Source organism: Elephantulus edwardii, unplaced genomic scaffold, assembly GCF_000299155.1.
Source record: "Elephantulus edwardii isolate Elephantulus edwardi_28Jun2011 unplaced genomic scaffold, EleEdw1.0 scaffold00121, whole genome shotgun sequence".
Lineage (NCBI taxonomy): Eukaryota > Metazoa > Chordata > Mammalia > Macroscelidea > Macroscelididae > Elephantulus > Elephantulus edwardii.
Genome location: NW_006399871.1, coordinates 3,973,251 through 3,992,820, shown reverse-complemented (window position 1 = coordinate 3,992,820; position 19,570 = coordinate 3,973,251). Strand labels below are relative to the sequence as shown.

The 19,570-nt window shown below is 55.3% G+C and overlaps 2 protein-coding genes across 2 annotated transcripts; one reads left to right on the top strand and one right to left on the bottom strand.

Moving 5' to 3' along the window:
* Positions 1–233: 233 nt before the first annotated feature.
* TMIE (transmembrane inner ear) lies at positions 234–8,011 on the top strand. Its single transcript, XM_006892960.1, has 4 exons — positions 234–332; positions 4,372–4,489; positions 7,434–7,583; positions 7,911–8,011. The coding sequence occupies exons 1-4, from the start codon at positions 234–236 to the stop codon at positions 8,009–8,011; spliced, it is 468 nt and encodes a 155-aa protein (XP_006893022.1).
* Positions 8,012–9,287: 1,276 nt separating this feature from the next.
* Positions 9,288–18,486, bottom strand: PRSS50 (protease, serine, 50). Its single transcript, XM_006893041.1, has 8 exons — positions 18,378–18,486; positions 17,986–18,300; positions 13,260–13,416; positions 12,066–12,250; positions 11,638–11,748; positions 11,078–11,244; positions 10,548–10,702; positions 9,288–9,396 (listed from the first exon to the last, which is right to left on the bottom strand). The coding sequence occupies exons 1-8, from the start codon at positions 18,484–18,486 to the stop codon at positions 9,288–9,290; spliced, it is 1,308 nt and encodes a 435-aa protein (XP_006893103.1).
* Positions 18,487–19,570: the final 1,084 nt, after the last annotated feature.

The window sequence follows — 19,570 nt, the reverse complement described above, 5'->3', positions numbered from 1 at the left end:
GAGCCTGGCCTGCTCTCCCTCTCCCTCCCTCCCGGGGCGGCCACGGTGGAGGGGTGAGCGAGTGGAGGTGCGCGCACCGGATGGAGGCCCTCCTATCCTCGCAGGAACCAGACACCGACGATGAATAAATGATGTGCTCTCGCCGCCCGCGGCCGGAGCTCGCGGCTGCCCTGGGGGCGTCTCCAGGCCCAGCCCTGCCCGCCGTCCATCACCCGGGCCGCGCGAAGATGACCATGGCGGGGCGGTGGCCGCGGGGCGCCGGACCCCTCTGGGCGCTGGGGGGCGCCGCGCTGGGGGTCTGCCTTGCGGGCGTCTCCGGGCAGCTGGTGGAGGTGAGATGGGGCGGCGCAGTGGGGTGGGAGGGGAGGGGAGGGAGGGCCTCTCGGACTCTCTGCCTTTTCTCTCGTCCTGGACACCAGCCTCGTGGAGACACAGCCCTGCCCAGCGCTCCCAGGCTCCCAGGGAAGACGCAGCCCTTGACCTTTAGCGCCCTTGATGTGATGGAAGTGGGAGGGTCATGGCCGTTATTTACAGAAAACTTAATCTATTGGAGAGGGGGGAGCTGTGGTGAGCTGCGTGCTGACCCAAAGGCCGTGCATCTCAGGCAGTTCAAATCCACCTGCTTGCTCTGCAGAGGAAGAAGGGGAAGTCTCCTCCCATTGCGTTTTACAGCCTGGGGGGCTCCATGCAGGGTCTCTGCGAGGCGGAACCCACAGGACAGCAGCGTGTGTGCGAGGGAATCTGATGGAGGGAGCCCTGCCTCTATCCTCCAACCCTTCTTCTGATGAAGGAACAGAGACTCTGGTTCAAAGACAGCCTTGGGCTCTGGAGATCCTCCAGGGTCCCCTGTGTGAAAGAGCAGGCGCCTTGGGAAGGAGGGGAGGGCATTCCAAGCAAAAGGGTGGGGCTGGGGACACCCTTGACCAGGCAGCTATGTGTGGTGCTAAAGTCAGGGAGGAATAAACCAGGAGGTAAAGGGGCAGACTGGCACAACCCAGGGAGTAGGGGGTCTCTGTCCTCGGTACTGGGAGCAGTAAAGGTTTCTGAGTATATATTGGACCAGGACACAAAGCGGGGAGGACTGGGAGGAGCTTCTAAGGCAGCCCTAGAAATGGAGAGAAGAGTGATTGGGCGGGAGGTGGGCGGGAGAGTGGGGCCGAGCTGGATGGTGGAGAGCTATTTACAGCACCCACAGTCCCCTCTACACCCTACATCCAAGTGAATGAACCTGGAACAGGAGTTGTAGGGAGGAGTATCAGACTAGAGTCAGAATCCCAGAGGATGAAGTCAGAGCTAGGACGGGAGAGGAGAAGGTGGAGTGTGGGCTTGCTCCAAGGAGCAGAGTGGAGGGAGCAGGCAGTGCAGAGAGACAGAAAGGCATGCGACAGAGAGGGCACCCAGTGGAGCCTGCGGGGGCAGGTGCTGGGGACAGACCAGGCCAGCGAGGACAGAGCCTTACTCCGGGGGCATCTAAGGTCACACAGCTCTGAAGCAGAGGGTCTGAGGAGGACCTCAGTACAGAGCTCTATACCCAGCTGCCGGCCAGGAAGGCGTGGCCAGAAGGCTGGGCTGGAGTCAGGTGTCAGCTCCACTGTCCCTGTAAGGGGAGCCTGGCTGGCTTGAATGCCAAGGAGTGTGCTTGGTCCCTTCTCTAGCTGCCCTGAGACCTCAGTGCAGAAACTGAGCTGGCCTGAGAACAGTCAGAAGACTGGGGTGGGGGCCAAGTCAGTTCTGAACCAAGGGCTCTCCCCTCCCCCAAAACAGGTCTCTCCCCAACTCCTCAGGGGAAATTGCATTTGGCATCTATCTGCCTACTGTCTGACTGTCTGTCTACAGTCAGGCCCAGCCCTGCAGATCCTGGGGAGCACCCAGGAGAAGAGAGAGCAAAGCTTGGGTCTATGACACCTCCCTCTCTCATCTGGCTGTGAGCCTCTGATGGACCTAGGGCCACCAAGCTTCAGGTTCTCGACTCATAGCAGTCCCTGTCACGATGAGATGCGTGGCTATTTCCTTGTCAGTACGACCTGAGAGACTAAGCCCAGCTCCACCGAGAAGAAAACTAGGACAAGAATATGCTAAAAGTGCGCTCAGTCGTGAAGGCTCAGGATCCCAGAACTTTGTTTTGGTCCTTGTCGTTGTCTTACAGTCACGTAACCCAACCAAGCTGACCTGCTGGGCTTTAAAATCAGGGTTGGATCCTAGCTCCAAATGTGTTCGGTCTCCAAACTGTGCTTCACACACATGTAGCTGGGATACACAAACAGGTGTCCAACCTCAAACGTGGGCCTGAAACACACGTGCCTCGGGCCACACTTAGGTTTCTTGATCCTACACGTCATTGTCTGACACATGGGTCCAGGCCTCTGGGATGATGAGGAGAGAGGATATTTTCCTATTAATGTTACTCCTTTGGCTAGAGAGAGCTCACCAAAGAGCTTCTGAAACCATCCCATCCAAGCTTTAGTTGAAGAAAAGAAGACTCCTTTCACCTTATATTTCTCATCTAGATAAGAGTCAGAGAATCCTGTATCAACCCCAGAGGCACAGATCTTCTGGGTTACCTGGGACAGGTCTCTGACGTGACCAGAGCATCTCTAGTCCATGCTGAGGGTGGTGTTGGTTAGATGAGAAAGCGTCTGGCATTTCTTTGGGAGGCACCCAATGCCTGATTTCAGACCAGGAAAATGGATGGTTGAACCATCAGCTTCCTGTCTTCTCGGAGTCAGAAGGGTCTCCTCGTGTTTATATTTGTCTAGTCACCTTGGTACCACATATTACAGATGCCTCAGGGTCATCTAAGCACTGACCCCCACACATACCTTTCAACCAAATTTGGTGCCCAGGATAGATGATCCCTCTCAACTCCACAGGTCAGGGACAAGTCTTGCTTAGACCTTGGGCCAGATCTGTGTCTCCCCAGACCCTCAGAGGCCACTCAGAATTCATGCAGGGGGCTGTGTCCTTTCATATCCCTTCAGCAGAACCTTGTTCCTTCCAAAACCCAGGACAGGGCCACGTGTCTTCAGAACACCATGGTAGGCTGTGCCCACTCAGATCCTAAGTAAGGGTCCTCTATGAGCACACTCAGCCCTTTAGGGAGGAAAGTGTCCCCTCAGGCCCCTGGACAAGGTCATGTTCCCCTATGAGTACACCCAGACCCTAGACAGGACTATTCTCCCTCAGCCCCTAGTCCTCCCATAAGATATGGTTGAGTCTCCTCACAGCCGCTAGGCAGTTTGTATTCTCTGATCTCCAGGACAGGGCCCTGTCTCCTCAGACCTCAAGCACTGTGCCCTTTAACCTCCACGGCTGTGTCTCCTCCAGCCCCACAGCTTGACTCTGAGCTCTGTGGACACACCCAAGATTGAACCAAGCCCTTTTAGACACCCAAGTAGAACTCATCGCTCCCTACCAAACCCCCAGACAAGATCTTGCCACCTCAGACCATCAAGATACAGCTGTGTCCCCTCAGTACCCCCAGAGCAAGGCCAAATTCCCTCCAACTCCCTAATTCCTTAGGCCGCCTGACTCAGGCTAGCTCCAGCCTCACTTACACAGTTTAGCCTCCAGGTGTCGCTGCCGCACCGAGGATCAGTTTTATGACTTCAGTCTCATCCTGCACTGATTTTATGGGTCGTGTAAATACTTAAGAGTATTGCTGCTGGCTCAGCAGGCACCTCTTTGGACGTTCAAATCCAATTCTGGAAGTTCAAATCCACCAGCCGTTCTGAAAGAGAAAAATGGGCAATCTCCTGTTAAATGATTTACAGTCTCGAAAACTCAATGGAAGATTCCCATTGAGTCAGTTCCCACCTGACAGCAAGGAGAATAAGGACTCCGGCTTAGCTTTCAAGGCCAGAAAGTGCCTTGTGGGAGAATACGGACCTGAAGGACCTGATGAGAGTCCTTACCAGACAGCAGAACTTCACGACTTTGACCCCCAGGAGGAACCGGGAGGTCATCCAGTACTCCACACCCTGTACTGAGTAGACTGGAGGGCAAAGCCAGTCTCCACCATGGTGCAGTCCTTCTCTTGCCTCTGGCCTTGGTCCTGAGACCCTCACTGCTGTGTGCTGGGGCCCAGGACTACAGCGGAGGAACTCTAACCCGCTAGCAGGCTGGGACATACTGACCAGGGTTTGCCCTTCCCGCCCTTGAGTTCCCTACACATCATCAACCATCCTCTCTCTCCACGTCCTGGGCTCGGAGACTCTGGGGCTGTGTTCAGTTCTCCTGTTTTAAATCTGGATCATTCCAGGGTCTGGGGTTTGGGGTGTGAATGTCGGTGGCTCTTGATCCCAGGGGTGCTTGGGCTGAGCCCCTCTCCATGCTGGTCCCTGCCTCACTCATCACCTCTCTCCCCACCCACAGCCCAGCACAGCCCCGCCCAAGCCCAAGCCACCCCCACTGACCAAGGAGACCGTGGTGTTCTGGGACATGCGCCTATGGCACGTGGTGGGCATCTTCTCGCTCTTCGTGCTGTCCATCAGTGAGTAGCCATGCGGTGCACCCCTCCTCCCAGTGAGGCCCAGCACCCCGCATCCCCCCTCCGCCCCAGCCCTACCCCCTCGGGCTCAGAGCAGCAATTCCGGGCAGTGCAAGCAGGCCAGGCGCCCGCAGGAGGCCCTGCCGTGGTTTCTGGCACCTCCTGGTTCACACAAAGTCCCCATGGAGGGCCGATAGGTGGGTAGTGACCCGAAATATTCTGCTGGACCGGGGAGGCAGCCACACAGCAATTATGGTAATTACAGGGGACTCCAGCGGAATGACAGGACGTGTCATTTTTCCCTATCGCTGGCCTCCTGATGCTTTTCTTGCAGTCTGGCCCGCTTAAAGGACCCACACCCAAGGGCCCAGGCGAGGCCACCCGGGGCTGCAGCGCAGCCCTGAGCTCCCCAGACGCCTCACAGATGTGACTGTCAGGCTTAGAACACTGCTTGTCAGATGCCATTTCTCGGGGGTGACTCACACCCATCTCAATTAAAAGCAGGAGACCTGCTCCTCTCCCGGGGACAGGGTGGGAGGCTGCAGGGTGCAAGGCTGCCGCAGAGGTGGGATTGCCATGCTGGGGTGGGAGTCTGGAGATGGGGCAGGGGTGGAGGAGGCTGCCACGGCACAGAGTGGCGTCTAATGGGGGTCCCACAGGGTGAAAGAGGGCCAGCCCACTTCTCCACAAAGGCTTCACAAAGTAGGGGCCCTCTGAGCTGAGGTTAGAACACAGCAAAGACACTGTCTAAGGAACGTGATTCCCCTCATGGGACACTTACTTGTTGAGCATTTCCGGGGCGGGGGTCCTGGAACTATCCTGAGATGAGGTCCCTGGGAGGAGGGGCTGGGCAAGCCACAGGAGACCTGTCCAAGTTGAGGGGTGGGGTGAAGGCTCTAAGGGACATGGGGGACATCTGACATGCATGTGCTTCCTCTGGCACCAGAAATGACCTCCCTGAGAGAAGTCCCCTGCTGGCCCCACTCGTTGCTTTCTTCCCAGCTGGGGTGCCGGCAGGGAACTAAGCAAAAGCTGTGTTTTGCTCACAGTCAAGGCTAAGAACCAGTCAAGTTCAGGTTCTTGTGTGGCCATAGCTTGGCCCACATGTCCTGAGAGGGGGACAGCCCTCAGCACCAAGAAGCTGGGCTGGGAGAAGCATATGCTCTGAGGGAGTCAGAGGAACAGGGTGAGAGACCCCCCATGAAAGACACTTGGACATCAACCACTAACAACCCTCAACCCCATTTCCTAGAAAGGAAGACGACATCTCCCAGCTCCTTGGCAGTAGGATAGCACTTGTTACTGTTCACCGCACAGCTCTGGGGGTTCACTGACCAAGCCCCATCTCCTGGGAGGGGGCAGCAGATCTTTCTTGCTGCCCACCAGCTGGGGTCTGGGTGTTAGGGATCTTAGTGGGCACACCTCAGAACCTCATGGATGGGGTCTCTCACACATCAAGCTCCTGCCTGGGAGACTTTGCCTCTTCACATCTTTTGGAAGTTGGAAGGGATAGACCAGAAATAAGGTGGTGTCTGAGCCCTGGGCTGGCTGTCACCTCCAGGTGCCTGCTGAACTCACCTTGAAGGCCTGGCATCTCTGGGCACCAGGAGGGGTGTGTGAGGAGAGCCTAGATGGGCACGTGCTTGAGGAGGTTCCTGGTGAGGTGGTTGGGAGAGGGAACCCCACAAACAAGATCAAGTGGGGAGCCCACCTCATTGACACAGGAGTCTAGAGAAGACACAACCTAACTCCTCAGGTAAGGGAGGCCTGCTGTCTCCACGAGACAGTGATGAGACCCTGTCCGATCCCCATCCCTGGATGTGCCTGGATGCGACTAGCACAGGAGTCCAGTCCTGTTCTCAGCCACCAACACTACGACCATCCCAGCCAGCCAGCCCCTCACTTAGTTATTTTCTTCCATCCTGTCCTTTCAGCCTGAGGGAGACCCAATCAGATACACTCTGGCTGAAGGAACATTGTCTTGGTCCAAGGCAGAGGGCTGTACGAGATGACCCCAGAGGTGCTCCAGCCAGGCTGCCCAGGTCTGAACCATCCTCCCTAAAATAATCCTGGCTCATCCTGCCTGGGCCCTTCTGCCCCCAGGAGCCTGCCAGGAAGTTATGTCCGGTCATCTGATCTATAATAGTAACCGGTTCCATCCCCTCCCCTGGGGCCGGGGCCAAGGTGGTCAGACTGTGGGGGCCTTAGAAAAATAAACTTGGTCCAGCCAGGCCCTGGCAGCCTTGCTCTGCTCTGGCCATCAACCGACAGGCCAGCTCCATGCCCTGGCACAACTGGCGTGGGCGCAGCTGTCCTCGGTCGGAAAAATCACTCCTAGAATAACTCCCTCCGAGGTGAACGCCCAGGGCAGGGCCAGTGTCCTCTCCCCAGCTCGATGCCCAGCCAGAAGGCCAGGCTCGGCCCCTGGGAGGCCAAGGAGAATGCAACTTCGTGCTTTGGTGTGTGAGGCAGCTGGGACCCAGCTCTCGGGAGCCCAGGAGAGGGAAAATGAGGCTTCACAGGGAGCCTGGGGCCCGGATTCCAATCACAGGGGCCGCTAGAGGACTGGAGCCTGAATTAAGATGCAGTTCCACACCTCACCCTCCAGGCCTTCTTCACTTAGCCTGAAACTCCAGTCAGAAAGACCCTCAAAAACGGGTCTGACTACCTCATTTTTAAAAGCAAAATTAAATACGAGGCCCCTTGTCCCCAAATAAATGAAGAATTGTAAGCTAGCAGCAGCCAAGCGTAAAATCAAACACAGGCCTCTCTAAATGCCCTGCTCTAAGTGGCTGAGGCCAGTCCCGCTCAGGACAGACATCTTGGACACTGTGCCTCTGATGGAGCATCCTGGCTGAGACACAGAGGGGGACAGAGGTGGACGTGCATCTCAAGCGTCGGTCCTGGGGTGTCTGAGGCCCAGCCCGCTCTGCCTTCTGCCCTCCAGTTATCACTCTGTGCTGTGTCTTCAACTGCCGCGTGCCGCGGACCCGGAAGGAGATCGAAGCCCGGTACCTGCAGAGGAAAGCTGCCAAGATGTACACGGACAAGCTGGAGACCGTGCCACCCCTCAACGAGCTCACGGAGATTCCTGGAGGTGAGTGCTGCCCCCTGTTCCAGCTGCCATCTCCCCCTGCAGGGCCAGGTGTCACCACCCTGCCAGACCCTCGGTCTCAAGCTGCCAGGCTCCTTCCTCCCACTGCCATAGGTTAGGGTGAGCCTGGCCCTGTCCTGGAGAGAGCACAGGTGGGTCAGAGCGAGGCAGGTAAAACAAGGAGCCTGATCACCAGATAGTGCAGGGTCGGGCAGATGCAAAGGCCATAATGCGGGGGAGGGGGACAGTTCTAGTGCCTTTTCTTCCTGGGACCCCCAGGACCTCAGACTCTTGTCTCCCTCCCCCATTGGCCTCTTTTCCTCCCTGCAGAGGATAAGAAGAAGAAGAAGAAGGACAGCGTGGACACAGTGGCCATCAAGGTAGAGGAAGATGAGAAGAATGAGACCAAGAAGAAGAAGGGGGAGAAATGAGGAGGGCTTCCCGGAGGCGGTGACTGGGGCTGAGAGGCCCTCAGGCTCACACCCTGGTTGGGGTCTAGGCATCTTGGACTCCGAGCTCAGATGTGGCACACAGAGGTTGCAGAACATCTACTCCCTGCTCCAAGGGGAAACTGAGGCCCACGGCCAAGTTTTCACAGCTTGTCAGGCTGCACCAGATGTCCATCTTCCCAGCCTGGACCCTGCTCCCTGTACCCCATCCCCATGGACTCACTTCCCTCAGTGACATTGTGGAGGGTCACAGTCTCCCTGCAGATTCAGGGTGCCCTCACACTGTACTCCTCAACCCAATATGCCTCTCTCCCACTCCTTCAAGGCACAACCACATGGTAAAGGAGCAAGTCTCCCTGGAAGGGGTTGACGGGCTGGCATGGGGCAGAAAGAGGCCACGCTCAGAGTAGCCAAGAGGAAGGAGAAATGTCGCTGAAGGAAGTCAGTGCTGTTCTGAGACAGGCTGCAGCCCTGTGGTGAGGGTCTGACCCAGGGGAGTGAGAGATTTGACCCTGGAGGAGGAGACCCCCATCCAGCAGATGCCATGCTCAAAGCAGCAGGGTCCACTTTCAGTGTCCATGCTGTGAGCTGAGGCTGCTGGGAGGCCCGTCCTGGAGCTCAGGACTCAGGGCTGGAGGCTGCAGAGTATGTCAGCGGGGGAGGGAGGCCAGTGAAGGAAGCTGGGTCCTGTCCTTAAGAATCAGAAGCCAAGGTGGCCTCAGCCTGCTCTGGGTGACCCATTGTATGTCCAGCTGCACTGGGTGCTTTCAGGACCCCAGTTTGGTCACCATTGGGGGGTGTGGCATGAGACTGACATGTCAACCTGCTGAAAGCAACAGCACAGGGCTTCCACGTCTACCCCTTTCAACTCAAGAGGCTTAAAAGAAGCTGCTCTGATCTCACGGCAAAAGCTCAACCTACCGCGTGATGTTTGAATCCTTGGGGAAGAGGTAATGCACACAGCCCCAGCCTCACCCCTCATAGCATTGAGCATCAGGGTGAGGTTCTCAGATCAGAGCCCAGAGCTCAGGGAGACGTCAGAGAAGGTTCCAAGCCGGGGGGGGGGGGCATCTGGGAACATTCTCACTGCCCCTCTGAGGCTGCAGAGACTTGTAAATAAAGCCAAGTGCCTTCTGAGACCCATGCGGGGAACGCTATCTCCTGATGTGACCCTGCCGGAAACGTTCCTAAAGCACTTTAGTGGAAGGGACACAGCCATCCATGACAGGTGGCTCAGGCCAGGCTAAGATGCCCTCCCTTAATTGTCCTTGCGGCCTGAGTTAGGATGAGACGGAGGGAAAGCAGGTGTGTAAGGCCGAGGGGCAGCTGCAGCCACCTGGCCAATGCCCGGAGGCAGGGCATCAGGACTGGGGGAGAAGGTGCATGCGTTCCTGGGTGCGGAACTGGTGCGAGCCTGCTCTCAAGTCGCCTCTACTCCATCTCACAGCTCTGGTGAGGCTCTCAGATGCTACATTGAAGGTTGGTGGTTCAAACCCGCCCCATGGTGCCACAGGAGAGGGCGTGGCAGTCTCTCTCCATGAAGGTGACAGCCCCGAATACCCACTGGAGCTGTTCTGCTCTGGAGCACAAGAGGTCGCCTTGAGTCAGAAACACAGCGGTCTGGATCCAGATCAAGCCAAGTGATCCAGGCTGACGGATCGATGGGGAAGCACGGGGGTTCTGGGACCAGAAGGCCCTGAGGGAATCCAAGGACACAGTACCTGGTGGGAATGGCAGATTGATCTCAGTTGGAGGGGCTCAGCCTGGGTCTCACATGCAAAGGTCATCCGACCAACAGAGGGCAGCAGAAACCCAGACTGCCACATAGGGGGCAGGAGTGGAGCTGCAAGAGGTTAAGACCTGCCTGGGCTGCATCCACGCTGGCTGCTGCTTCTCTGACTTCTGACCCGGGGATGCGGATAGGTGACATCTGACCCCAGCCGCCACCTGCCCCAGTCTCCAGGCGGAGAGCAGGGCTGGAGAGGCAAAGCTGTGATTTTCTGTGGTCTTTCCGAGGCAGTGGCCACTGACTAGGAGGTGGGACAAAGCTGAGAAGAGCCTGACTCCCCCGTTACAATGTGCCAGAAACCATGGCCAGGTCCATACGGAGCAGTGGCCCTCAACCCAGCACGTTCTGGGCCTTCTCCTCTCATGAGACCCCAGTGCCACCTCTTCATGCTCCCTGCAGCTTCTGGGGAGACACCTGAACCTCTAGAGGGATGCAGACCCCGAGAGGTCGTACACTTCAGTATAAATCACCTGGATGCCCTCATCCCACCTGCCTTGGGATCCCCTTTGCCCTTCTCCCACAAGGGCAGGTCCAGAAAGAGATGCCTGAGTCTCAGGAACAAAAAAGGCATGAGAAGTGTTTAATTGAGCACCAAGTCCCTGCCTGCCTTATGCGAGGGGCCCAGGATGGAGGAGATTACTCCCAGGCCAAGCACCCAGAGTGACCAGGAGGCTGAGGGGGAGAGTTAGGAACAAGGCCCTGGACGGGGCTGGCAGGGCCGGGGGTTGCCCGTTGATGCAGTCCATGATCCACTGTCGGTAGGAGGGGATATGAAGGTAGATAGGTGGGGCTTCATTCTTTTCGCAGCCGGGGCCCCAGCTCACTAAGCCCACCAGGTACCACGTCTTATCCACCAAGCAGGACATGGGCTCTCCTGACTCTTCCTGTGGAGGAGAGACAAAGAGGTGCAAGGAGATCAGGCGTGGCCCAAGGGACACCTGGCCCAGTGCAAGTATAAGCAAGGGCCTTAAGTCCTCCCTTCCAGTGTCCAGCTTAGGGGAACTGTACTCAGACCAGAGTTTGCTCAGAGAACTTTGTCCTGCATTCCTGATACAACAAGCTCTCAAATATGCACCTTCTGTCTCCCATGGCCCATCCCAAACTCACCCCCCACCTCTGTCTTCAGTCCCATGGCTCTCGTCCCTGATCCTCCCATGTCCCCCTTGCTCACAACCCCTCACAGTCCTCAGGCCCACCTCCCTGGCATCCCACCCCTCACTCCTCTACATCGTTCTAATAGACATGGGGAAGGTACCCACATAGCAGAAGCTGTTCCTGCTGGTGTCCTTGGCACAAAACATATAGGAGTTGATGACCTGGACCATGGAGGGGATTCTGGAGATGATGTGGTAGAATTGATCGCAATCCTCATTGTCCAGGATCATGACTTGCTTCTCCTGAATGGACTGGAACTGAGGCAATTTGCCTGTGGGACCAGGAATCTCATTCAGACCCAGCTGCCTGGCTGCTGCTGTCAGCTGCCAGGGGCTTGGTCTCCTCTCTCCCTCCGCTCTTCTCCACTCCCCCAGCCCCTGTGACTTGCTATCCAGTGGCCTTGGAGATTGATTGAATTGCTCAGCGGCAGCACGTCGGCCCTCAGTTCGGATGCCCCTGGAGCAGGCTGCCCGCCACCTGGCTTTGGTGGGACCTAATCTTGCTTCCAGCCCACAGGGCCTCCTCTCACAATCCTCTCCATCCTCAGCTAACATCTTTGTTCTTATCATCCTTTCTTCTGTCCTGAACGCCAAACCTCTCTCAGGTCCACATCCCTCCTTTTCTTCAAGCTCTTCCTAAAAGCCATCTCCTCCCCTGAGTTTACCCGGGTGGCCCTCCACGGCGCCCAGGCACTGCACACCACTGTTCCCACCCATGAGACTGTGTTCCAGGCCTGAACTCTTGGAGGACCAGAGATTCTCCGGCAAATCATTCTCTGGGCAGGGCACAGCAGGGATGACAAAAAGTGCCCCATTGCTTACCCAGATGGTGACACTGTGGGCTGGCTCTTTGAGGCAAGGAGGAGAACCTCCCTTGTGGGAAAGGGAACAGGGGCTCCCTGAAGGTGGTGTGTATCTCTGGGGCCTATCAGAAGAACACACTCTTGGATGGGAACGCACCTGCTCTTGGGATGACAAAGGTTTGAGGACTTACCATTAGACCTGGGACGTCCCCAGCCTGCCACAGTGCAAAAGGAGTTTTTCTTCAGTCTGAAGTCCAAACCAGGCAGACAGACGGGCCAGGCGTACTCACTGTACTTGATTGCCGCGTGAAGCTTGAGGAGGGCAATGTCGTTGTCCCGGCCGATCCATGACCAGTACCGCCGGAGCCGGAACCTCGGGTTTAGGAGTACCTGGGCCACTGACATGCTATAAACGTTTGGGTGCCAACTGCCCATGACCGTGCTCCCCACCAGCACAGAATAGATAAAGTTTTGCCTTGGGGGGGGGACCACAAGGAGAGTCGACAGTCAGATCCAGGCCCAGCCTTTGCTCCCGGCCCCCTTCCCCAATGCTGCCTTTTTAAAAAATTAATTTTAATGTAAGTTTACAGAGACCTAGGGTTTCCAGTCATTCATTGTTGTACTTTTCTCCCTGCCCACCCCCTCCCCCAAATGCTGTCTTTTGAGCACATCGCAGCAGGCCACCCCCAACCTCAGTGTCCTCACAGCAGACGCAAAGTCAGCCCAGACTTCACAACAATCCATAACGTTATGGAGGAGGAAACAGGCTCAGAGGAGCCCAGCGGTCCACTTAAGACAAGAAATGGTGGAACTGGGACAGACACCAGCATTCTTTGCTTCTAAACTCTAGCCTCTCCTGCACCCATATTCGCCCTGGCAGGGGATAGAAGCCAGGCTAAAGCTCTCCACTTCCTCTACCAGAATGCCCCTCTGGGGCTTTATGCTGGTCCTTAAGCCTGGAACATGCTTTGCTATATTGGTCAGCCCTCACAGACAACATCAGTGCTGCCCACAGGCCACTTCTCCGAGACAGAGCTTCAGTGCATTTACTCTTTCGCGGCCAAGCCAAAGTAAGTTACTTTGAGAGCTTCTGTCTTCTTATCGGCTCCACCAGTCTTAGAGGAAGAATTCATCCCCCTCTGCCCTCAGGCCCAGCCCAGAGACTAGCTCAAAAGAGCGCCCAGGACTGTTGGTTAAAACAAGGGAGTGACGTCTGTGCCGTAAAAGAACTAGGGCCTCTTTCTGCGGGTGGAGGCCTGGAGAAACGGCTTCTGAGCCTTCATGTCCTATCTGTGGAATGAGGGCTCACAACTGAGGGGGACAAGGGGTGTGTCTGCCTTCACAAAGGCTTGAGCTCACCAGCTCGGGGCTAGGAGACGCTGGGCTGGACTGTGGACAGCTGACTTCAGCTAGTCCAGCTGAGTGAGGTGATGCACCTTCCTGTCTGTCCCCTCTCCCCTCCACCTTCCTGTGCCCCAACTCACTGGGCCACGCAGTGGGCCGCAACCACCACCCACTGTAACGTGATGATCGATCCTGCACAGACGTGTGTATCATTGGCCTGCACGCTGACCACCCAGGGCCACCGCAGAGTCATGGCCGTCGGGTCCGATGAGGAGTTCCTAATAGAGGAGCCGCAGGCTGGAAAGGAAGCAAGAGGTTGGGGAAGAAAAGGTCCATCGAGCGCCCCCACCTTCTCTCGCCCTGGCCCTGACCTCCCATCTCAATAGCCACACCCAGCCAGTCACCGGCTTTCTCTTTCCACAGGAAACAATGGTGCCCATGGGCAGCTTGAGTAGGGGGACCTCAGCAGACCCAGCCCTGCCCACGTCTCCTTCCTGGTCCCAAATTCTGGTGCACAGCAACCCCAGGTCACCGGCTCCAAGCACTCTCTGTCCTTCTGTTCCAGCCAGTCACCCGTCTCTCGCCAGACCCTTCCCCTGTGTCCACTTGGCTCTGCCCTTACCACCCTCTCCTTTCTCAGTGGCCAGATGCCCTCTTCTACCCCTGCGGCCCGCTCATGCTTTTCTGCCAACTCCCTCCTGTGACTCAGAGAAAAGTCAATGACATAATAGGAAAATAGTGGAGGGGAAGTAGGCTAGTGGGTTAGGAATTGTGCTGCCACCCCAAAGGCAGGCAGTTCAAATCTACCAGCTGTTCCAAAGGAGAAAGACGGGCAGTCACTTCTCATGGTGTTTAGCCCATTGGAGGGTCAGCTATGAGTTGGTTCTGACTTGATAGAACATAACAACAACAATAATAACAACTCAAGAAGGAAACTCCAGGGGTGAAAGGACCTGGAATCCACTCAGATCCACTGTTCCCAAGAAAGTGTAGACTCAAGTCACATTGAGGTTCCGGCCCACACTGGCCACTCACCCACTCACAGCCTGGACTCGTCATACAGGCCACTTAGGACTGTTCTTTAGGGCTTCAGAGGTTATAAGTCTGCAGAAGGAAACTACAGAGCAGCGGGGGGACTCAAACCTTTGACCTTCTGATTATCAGCTAAAACCACCAGGATTCTGTCCACCCAACTCAAGCTGGCGATGCATGTCTGTGATCTCATGTCAATCCAGAATGCTTACCCCCCACCCCCCACCCCTGGCAGGGTGCAGCCACCTTGGGAAATAGTTTTAAAGCCGTAACTGCCCACACTCAGTACTCCAGCAATTCCACTCTTGGGTTTTCAGATTAGTGGGTAGCGAAATCAGCACAAGGCACTTTGGTCCACTTTTGTGAAGGACAGCACAGGCGAGGCAGCGTGAGCATGTGAAGAAGAGTGCAAGTCCTGTTTTGGGAGGCTTTCTGTGGAGGTAAATCGTGAGCACTTGGCTGGTAGCCGGAAGGTTGGCAGTTCAAACCCATCAAGAGACACGTAGGAAGTCTGGCCTGATCTGCTTCGGAGAGGTCACAGCCTTGGCCTTCCTAATGGAGCAGAACTACTCTGCTCACAGGGTGTGACTGTGAGTCAGAATCCAGTGTAGACAGCTGTTGTTGTTGTTTGTTATTGTTTAGCTGCTTGGAGTTAGTGACACTATGAATAGATCCGAACTCTGTTCTATTCTCTGCCATCCCCCAGTCTGACTTACTTGAGCCCACTATATCAAACCATCTCATTGGGGTCTTCTCTTTCACTGACCCTCCTCCTTTCCAAACATATTGTCCTTGCCCAAGGAATAGGCCCTCCTGATAACATGCTGAGAGCTGGACAATCAAATAAGCATGTTGTTGTTGTTGTTATGTGCCGTCGAGTCGTTTGCGACTCATAGAGACCCTATGCACAACAGTCCTAAACCCTGCTCTGTCCTGTGCCAATCGCACTGCCTCGAGACACCCATCCTGCTTACCCCAGTCACTGAATCAATCCACCTCATAGAGGGTCTTCCCCTCCTGCGCCGTCCCTCCACCCTCCCAAGCATGATGTTCCTCTCCAAGGACCTGTCCCTCCTTACAACATGCCCAGAGTATGTCAGACGAAGCCCCAGAATCCTTGCCTCCAAGGAGGAGCCTCGTTTAACCCTCTCCAGGATGAAGAAGAAAAAAGGATGCCTTTGAACTGTGGTGTCGGACAATACCGAATATTCCATAGACTGTCAAAAGAACAAACAGATATGTCTTCTAGAAGGTGCTTCTTGGACTCGAGGATGGTGAAGCTTCATCTCGCATACTTTTGGCACGCTGCAAGGAAAGGCTACTCCTTGGAGAAGATCATCGTGCTTGGAAAGGTGGGGGGATGACAAAGGAAAGGAGGATCCTCAACCAGGTGGATTGGCACAGTGACTGCAGCAGCGGGCTCGAGTGTGCTAGATTGTGAGGTTGGCACAGGATAGGACAGAGTTCAGATCTGCTGTTCACAGGGTCGCTGTGAGTGATGCTTGACTTGACGGCCTCTAACAACAGCATGCTCAAAGTATGTGAGATGAAGCTTCACCGTTCTTGCCTCCAAGAAGCATTCGAGCTGCATTTTCTATTTTGAGGGTGTTGATTGTAGTTCCAAGTAAGATGAAATAGATAACAATCTCAATCGTTTCTCCACCACCTATCACGATGTTGCATATTGTCCCAGTGGTGGGGAATTTTGTCTTCATGATGTGAAGACACAAGATTATCCATACTGAAGATGGCAGTCCTTGACCTTCTGCAGCAAACACCTCATTTCCTCCTCAGTATCAGCAAGTGAGGTTGTGTCATCCGCATAATGTAGGTTGTTGAGGAGTCTTCCTCTAATCCTGATGCCACATTCCTCCTCATAAAGTCCAGCCTCCCAAATGATCTGTTCTGCATATAGACTGAAAAGGTATGGAGATAGGATGCATCTCTGATACATACCTTTTCTGTTTTCTTTCCTAAACCATAGTGTTTCCCTATTCTGACTACTGCTTCCTGGTGCAAGTATAGTTTTCATATGAGCACAATTAAGTGTTATGGGATTCTCATTGTTCTCAAGACTTGCCACAATTTGTCGTAATTCACACAGTCAAATATCTTTGCATATGCGGATGACACAACCCTGCTTACTGAAACTGAAGAGGACCTGAAGCGCCTGCTGCAGAGTGTCAAGGATTGCAGCCTCCAATATGGATTGAGGCTCAATGTCAAGAAGACAAAGATTCTCACCACTGGACCAATTGGCAGCATCAGGATGGATGGTGAAGAGATTGAGATTGTACACAGCTTTAGTTTGCTTGGCTCCATAGTCAATAGTCTTGGCACCGGCAGCCAGGAAATTAAAAGGCGCATTGCCATGGGAAAGTCTGCTGTTAGGGACCTCTCCAAAGTACTGAAGAGCAATGGTGTCTCTCTGGAGACTAAGTTGCGTCTGATACAGGCCATGGTCTTCGCAATCACTTGTTATGCATCAGAGAGTTGGACAATGACCAAGGAGGATAGAAGGAGAATTGATGCCTTTGAGCTGCGGTGCTGGAGAAGAGTATTGAGAATACCATGGACTGCTAGGAAAACAGATTTGTCCTGGAAAGGGTTAAACCAGGTGGCTCCTTGGAGGCAAGGATTCTGAGGCTCCGTCTAACATACTTTGGACATGTTGTGAGGAGAGACAAGTCCTTGGAGAAGGACATCATGCTTGGGAGGGTGGAGGGACAGCGCAGGAGAGGAAGGCCCTCTATGAGGTGGATTGATTCAGTGACTGGGATAATTGGGATGGGTCTGTCAGAGACAGTGTGATTGACACAGGACAGAGCGGAGTTTAGGGCTGTTGTACATAGGGTCGCTATGAGTTGCAAGCGACTTGACGGCACATAACAACAAAAACAAGTCTATGAAACACAGTCTGGTACTCTCTGCTGCTTTCGGCCAAGATCCGTCGAACATTGGTTCTGTTGTCCCTAGTGCCACAGCCTCTTCTAAGCTCAGCCTGCACATCTGGCAGTTATTTCTCTGCTGATGCGTGTTTTTAGCGAATCTTCAGCAGAATCTTGATTGCACAGGCTATTAGTGACATTGTTCAACAATTTCTTCACTGTCAGGTCATCTTGGCACCAGTAGTCAGGAAATCAAAGGACAAACTGCACTGAGAAAAGTCTGCGCTCAGGAACCTCCCTAGGGGACTGAAGAGCAAAGATCTCAGTCTGGAGACTAAGGTGCACCTGATACAGACCATGGTCTTTGCAATTACTTGCTATGCCTCAGAGAGCTGGACAATAACTAAGGATTATAGAAGAGAGATCGATGCCTTTGAGTTGTGGTGTTGGAGAAGAGTGTTGACCATAACGTGGACTGCCAGGAGAACAAACAGGTGCATCCCGGAGAGGGTAACACCAAGCTGCTGTCTGGAAGCAAGGATTTTGAACCTCTTTCTCACATACTTTGAACACGTGGCCACGAGGGAGGGACCTGTCCTTGGAGAAGGACACCGTGCTTGGGAGGGCGGAGGGACAGCACAGGCGAGGAAGGACCTCTGATGAGATGGAGAAATGCTGTTAGGTCTGTTGGAGACGATGAGGCTGGTCAGGATAGGGCAGGGTTCAGGGCTCATGCAAGAGTGGCTATGAGCCGCAGGTGACTCGATGGCACGTAACAACCAAAAAGTAAAGATAGATTTGTTAGAAAGTTATATCCCAAAGGGAAGGTCCACCCTCCAGGAAAGGAAACAAGGGGACGAGGCCAGGAGGGTCTCTTCGGTGCCTGTGCCTTCTGTCCCAGGGGTCCAAGTCCCTGCCCCCGCCCCATCTCGTCCCAGGCACTCACAGGAGTATAACTTCAGCTCAGTGCTCTTGGGGGCTGCTGAGGTCACCCCGGGGGCTGCTGAGGTCACCCCGGGGGCTGCTGGGGTCACGCCGGGGGCTGCTGAGGTCACCCCGGGGGCTGCTGAGGTCACCCCGGGGGCTGCTGGGGTCACGCCGGGGGCTGCTGGGGTCACCCCGGGGGCTGCTGGGGTCACTCCGGGGGCTGCTGGGGTCACCCCGGGGGCTGCTGGGGTCACCCCGGCGGCATCTCTCCGCCCGACAAGATGAAGCCTCGAGGAGTCAGGGTCTGGGGCAGGGTCGGCCCCCGAGGGTCCCCCTGGAAGGACACAGAGGAGTCAGAGGGGGGCGGGGGGAGGCTCGAGGGGCAGGGGCGGGGGAGGAGGCGCGGCTCACCCGCGAACAGCAGCAGCAGCAAGGCCGCTGCACGGACGAGGGAGCGGAGAGGTGGCCGGAGGCCTCGGGCACGCAGCGCGGAGGCCAGGGCCCTGCGCCTGAGCTCCATGCGGACAGACGACAACAAAGCGGCTGCCCCGCGGCGCCCTCCGACTCGGCGCCCGGCTCACGACAGCGCCCCCCAGAGGTCGTCAGGGGCAGAGCTCCCGCCGCCTCGTCCTGCCAGGGCGCCCCCAAGTGGCTGCCCCTGGTGGTGGCAGGGGAGCGTGGAGGCGAGGGGGGCCCCCTGGTGAGCAGCCCTGCTTACATCTCCCAGCCTGATGTCTCCCTGTCTCCACCTTGGCCCTTCCTTCTCCCTCCTCTTGGCCAAGCAGATTTCTAGAGTTTTCATTAGCCATTTCCTCCACCCCCCTCAGCAGTCAACTGCTCTGGACGGATTCGTGCTGTCGCCCCCTCCTATGATGGGATTGCGTCCTGAATCCACAGGTGACCCCACCTTCTTCCCATCCTGGTAACGACAATGGGGCTTTGACAAAGGACATTGAAAGTAAGCACATGAAAATATTTAAAATCATAATAATTTGTAAAAGCAGCCAGGAAATCAAAAGACGATTTGCACTGGGAAAATCTGCTGTCAGGAACCTTGCCAGAGTACTGAAGAGCAATGACGTCAGTCTAGAGACTAAGGTGTGCCTGATGCAGACCATGGTCCTCGCAATTACTTGCTCTGCGTCAATGACTAAGGGTGACAGAAGAATTGTTGATGTTTTTGAGTTGTGGTGCTGCAAGACGAGGATTGAATATACATCCATTCCATAGACTGCTAAGAGAACAAACAAGTTCAACCTGGAGAGGATGAAACCAGGCTGCTCCTTGGAGGTAAGGATTTTGAAGCTCCATCTGACATACTTTGGGCATTTGCAAGGAGGGATCAGTCCTTGGAGAGGGACATTATGCTTGGGAGGGTGGAGGGACAGTGCAAGGGAGGAAGACCCTGGATGAGATAGATTGACTCAGTGACTAGAGTAATGAGGGTAGGTGTGTCAGAAACGATGAAATTGGCTCAGGATAGAGCAGGGTTCAGAGCCGATGTACATAGGGGTCATTGTGAGTTACAAGCAACTTGACAGCACATAACAACAACAACAAGACTGCAGAATTTTTAACAACTCTCCATCCTCTCCTCATCCTTC

What these genes read in the sequence shown, in the direction of transcription:
- PRSS50 (XM_006893041.1), bottom strand. Translation starts at nt 18,486, where the DNA reads ATGGAGCTCAGGCGCAGGGCCCTGGCCTCCGCGCTGCGTGCCCGAGGC. An exon ending in TGAGCTGAAGTTATACTCCT is followed by an intron (nt 13,417 to 17,985) that starts GTGAGTGCCTGG and finishes CTTCCTTTCCAG; the next exon opens with CCTGCGGCTCCTCTATTAGG. An exon ending in ATCATGGACTGCATCAACGG is followed by an intron (nt 9,397 to 10,547) that starts GCAACCCCCGGC and finishes CTTCTCCCCCAG; the next exon opens with TCCTGATGCCCTGCCTCCGG.
- TMIE (XM_006892960.1), top strand. Translation starts at nt 234, where the DNA reads ATGGCGGGGCGGTGGCCGCGGGGCGCCGGACCCCTCTGGGCGCTGGGG. An exon ending in TCTCCGGGCAGCTGGTGGAG is followed by an intron (nt 333 to 4,371) that starts GTGAGATGGGGC and finishes CCCCACCCACAG; the next exon opens with CCCAGCACAGCCCCGCCCAA. An exon ending in GCTCACGGAGATTCCTGGAG is followed by an intron (nt 7,584 to 7,910) that starts GTGAGTGCTGCC and finishes TCCTCCCTGCAG; the next exon opens with AGGATAAGAAGAAGAAGAAG.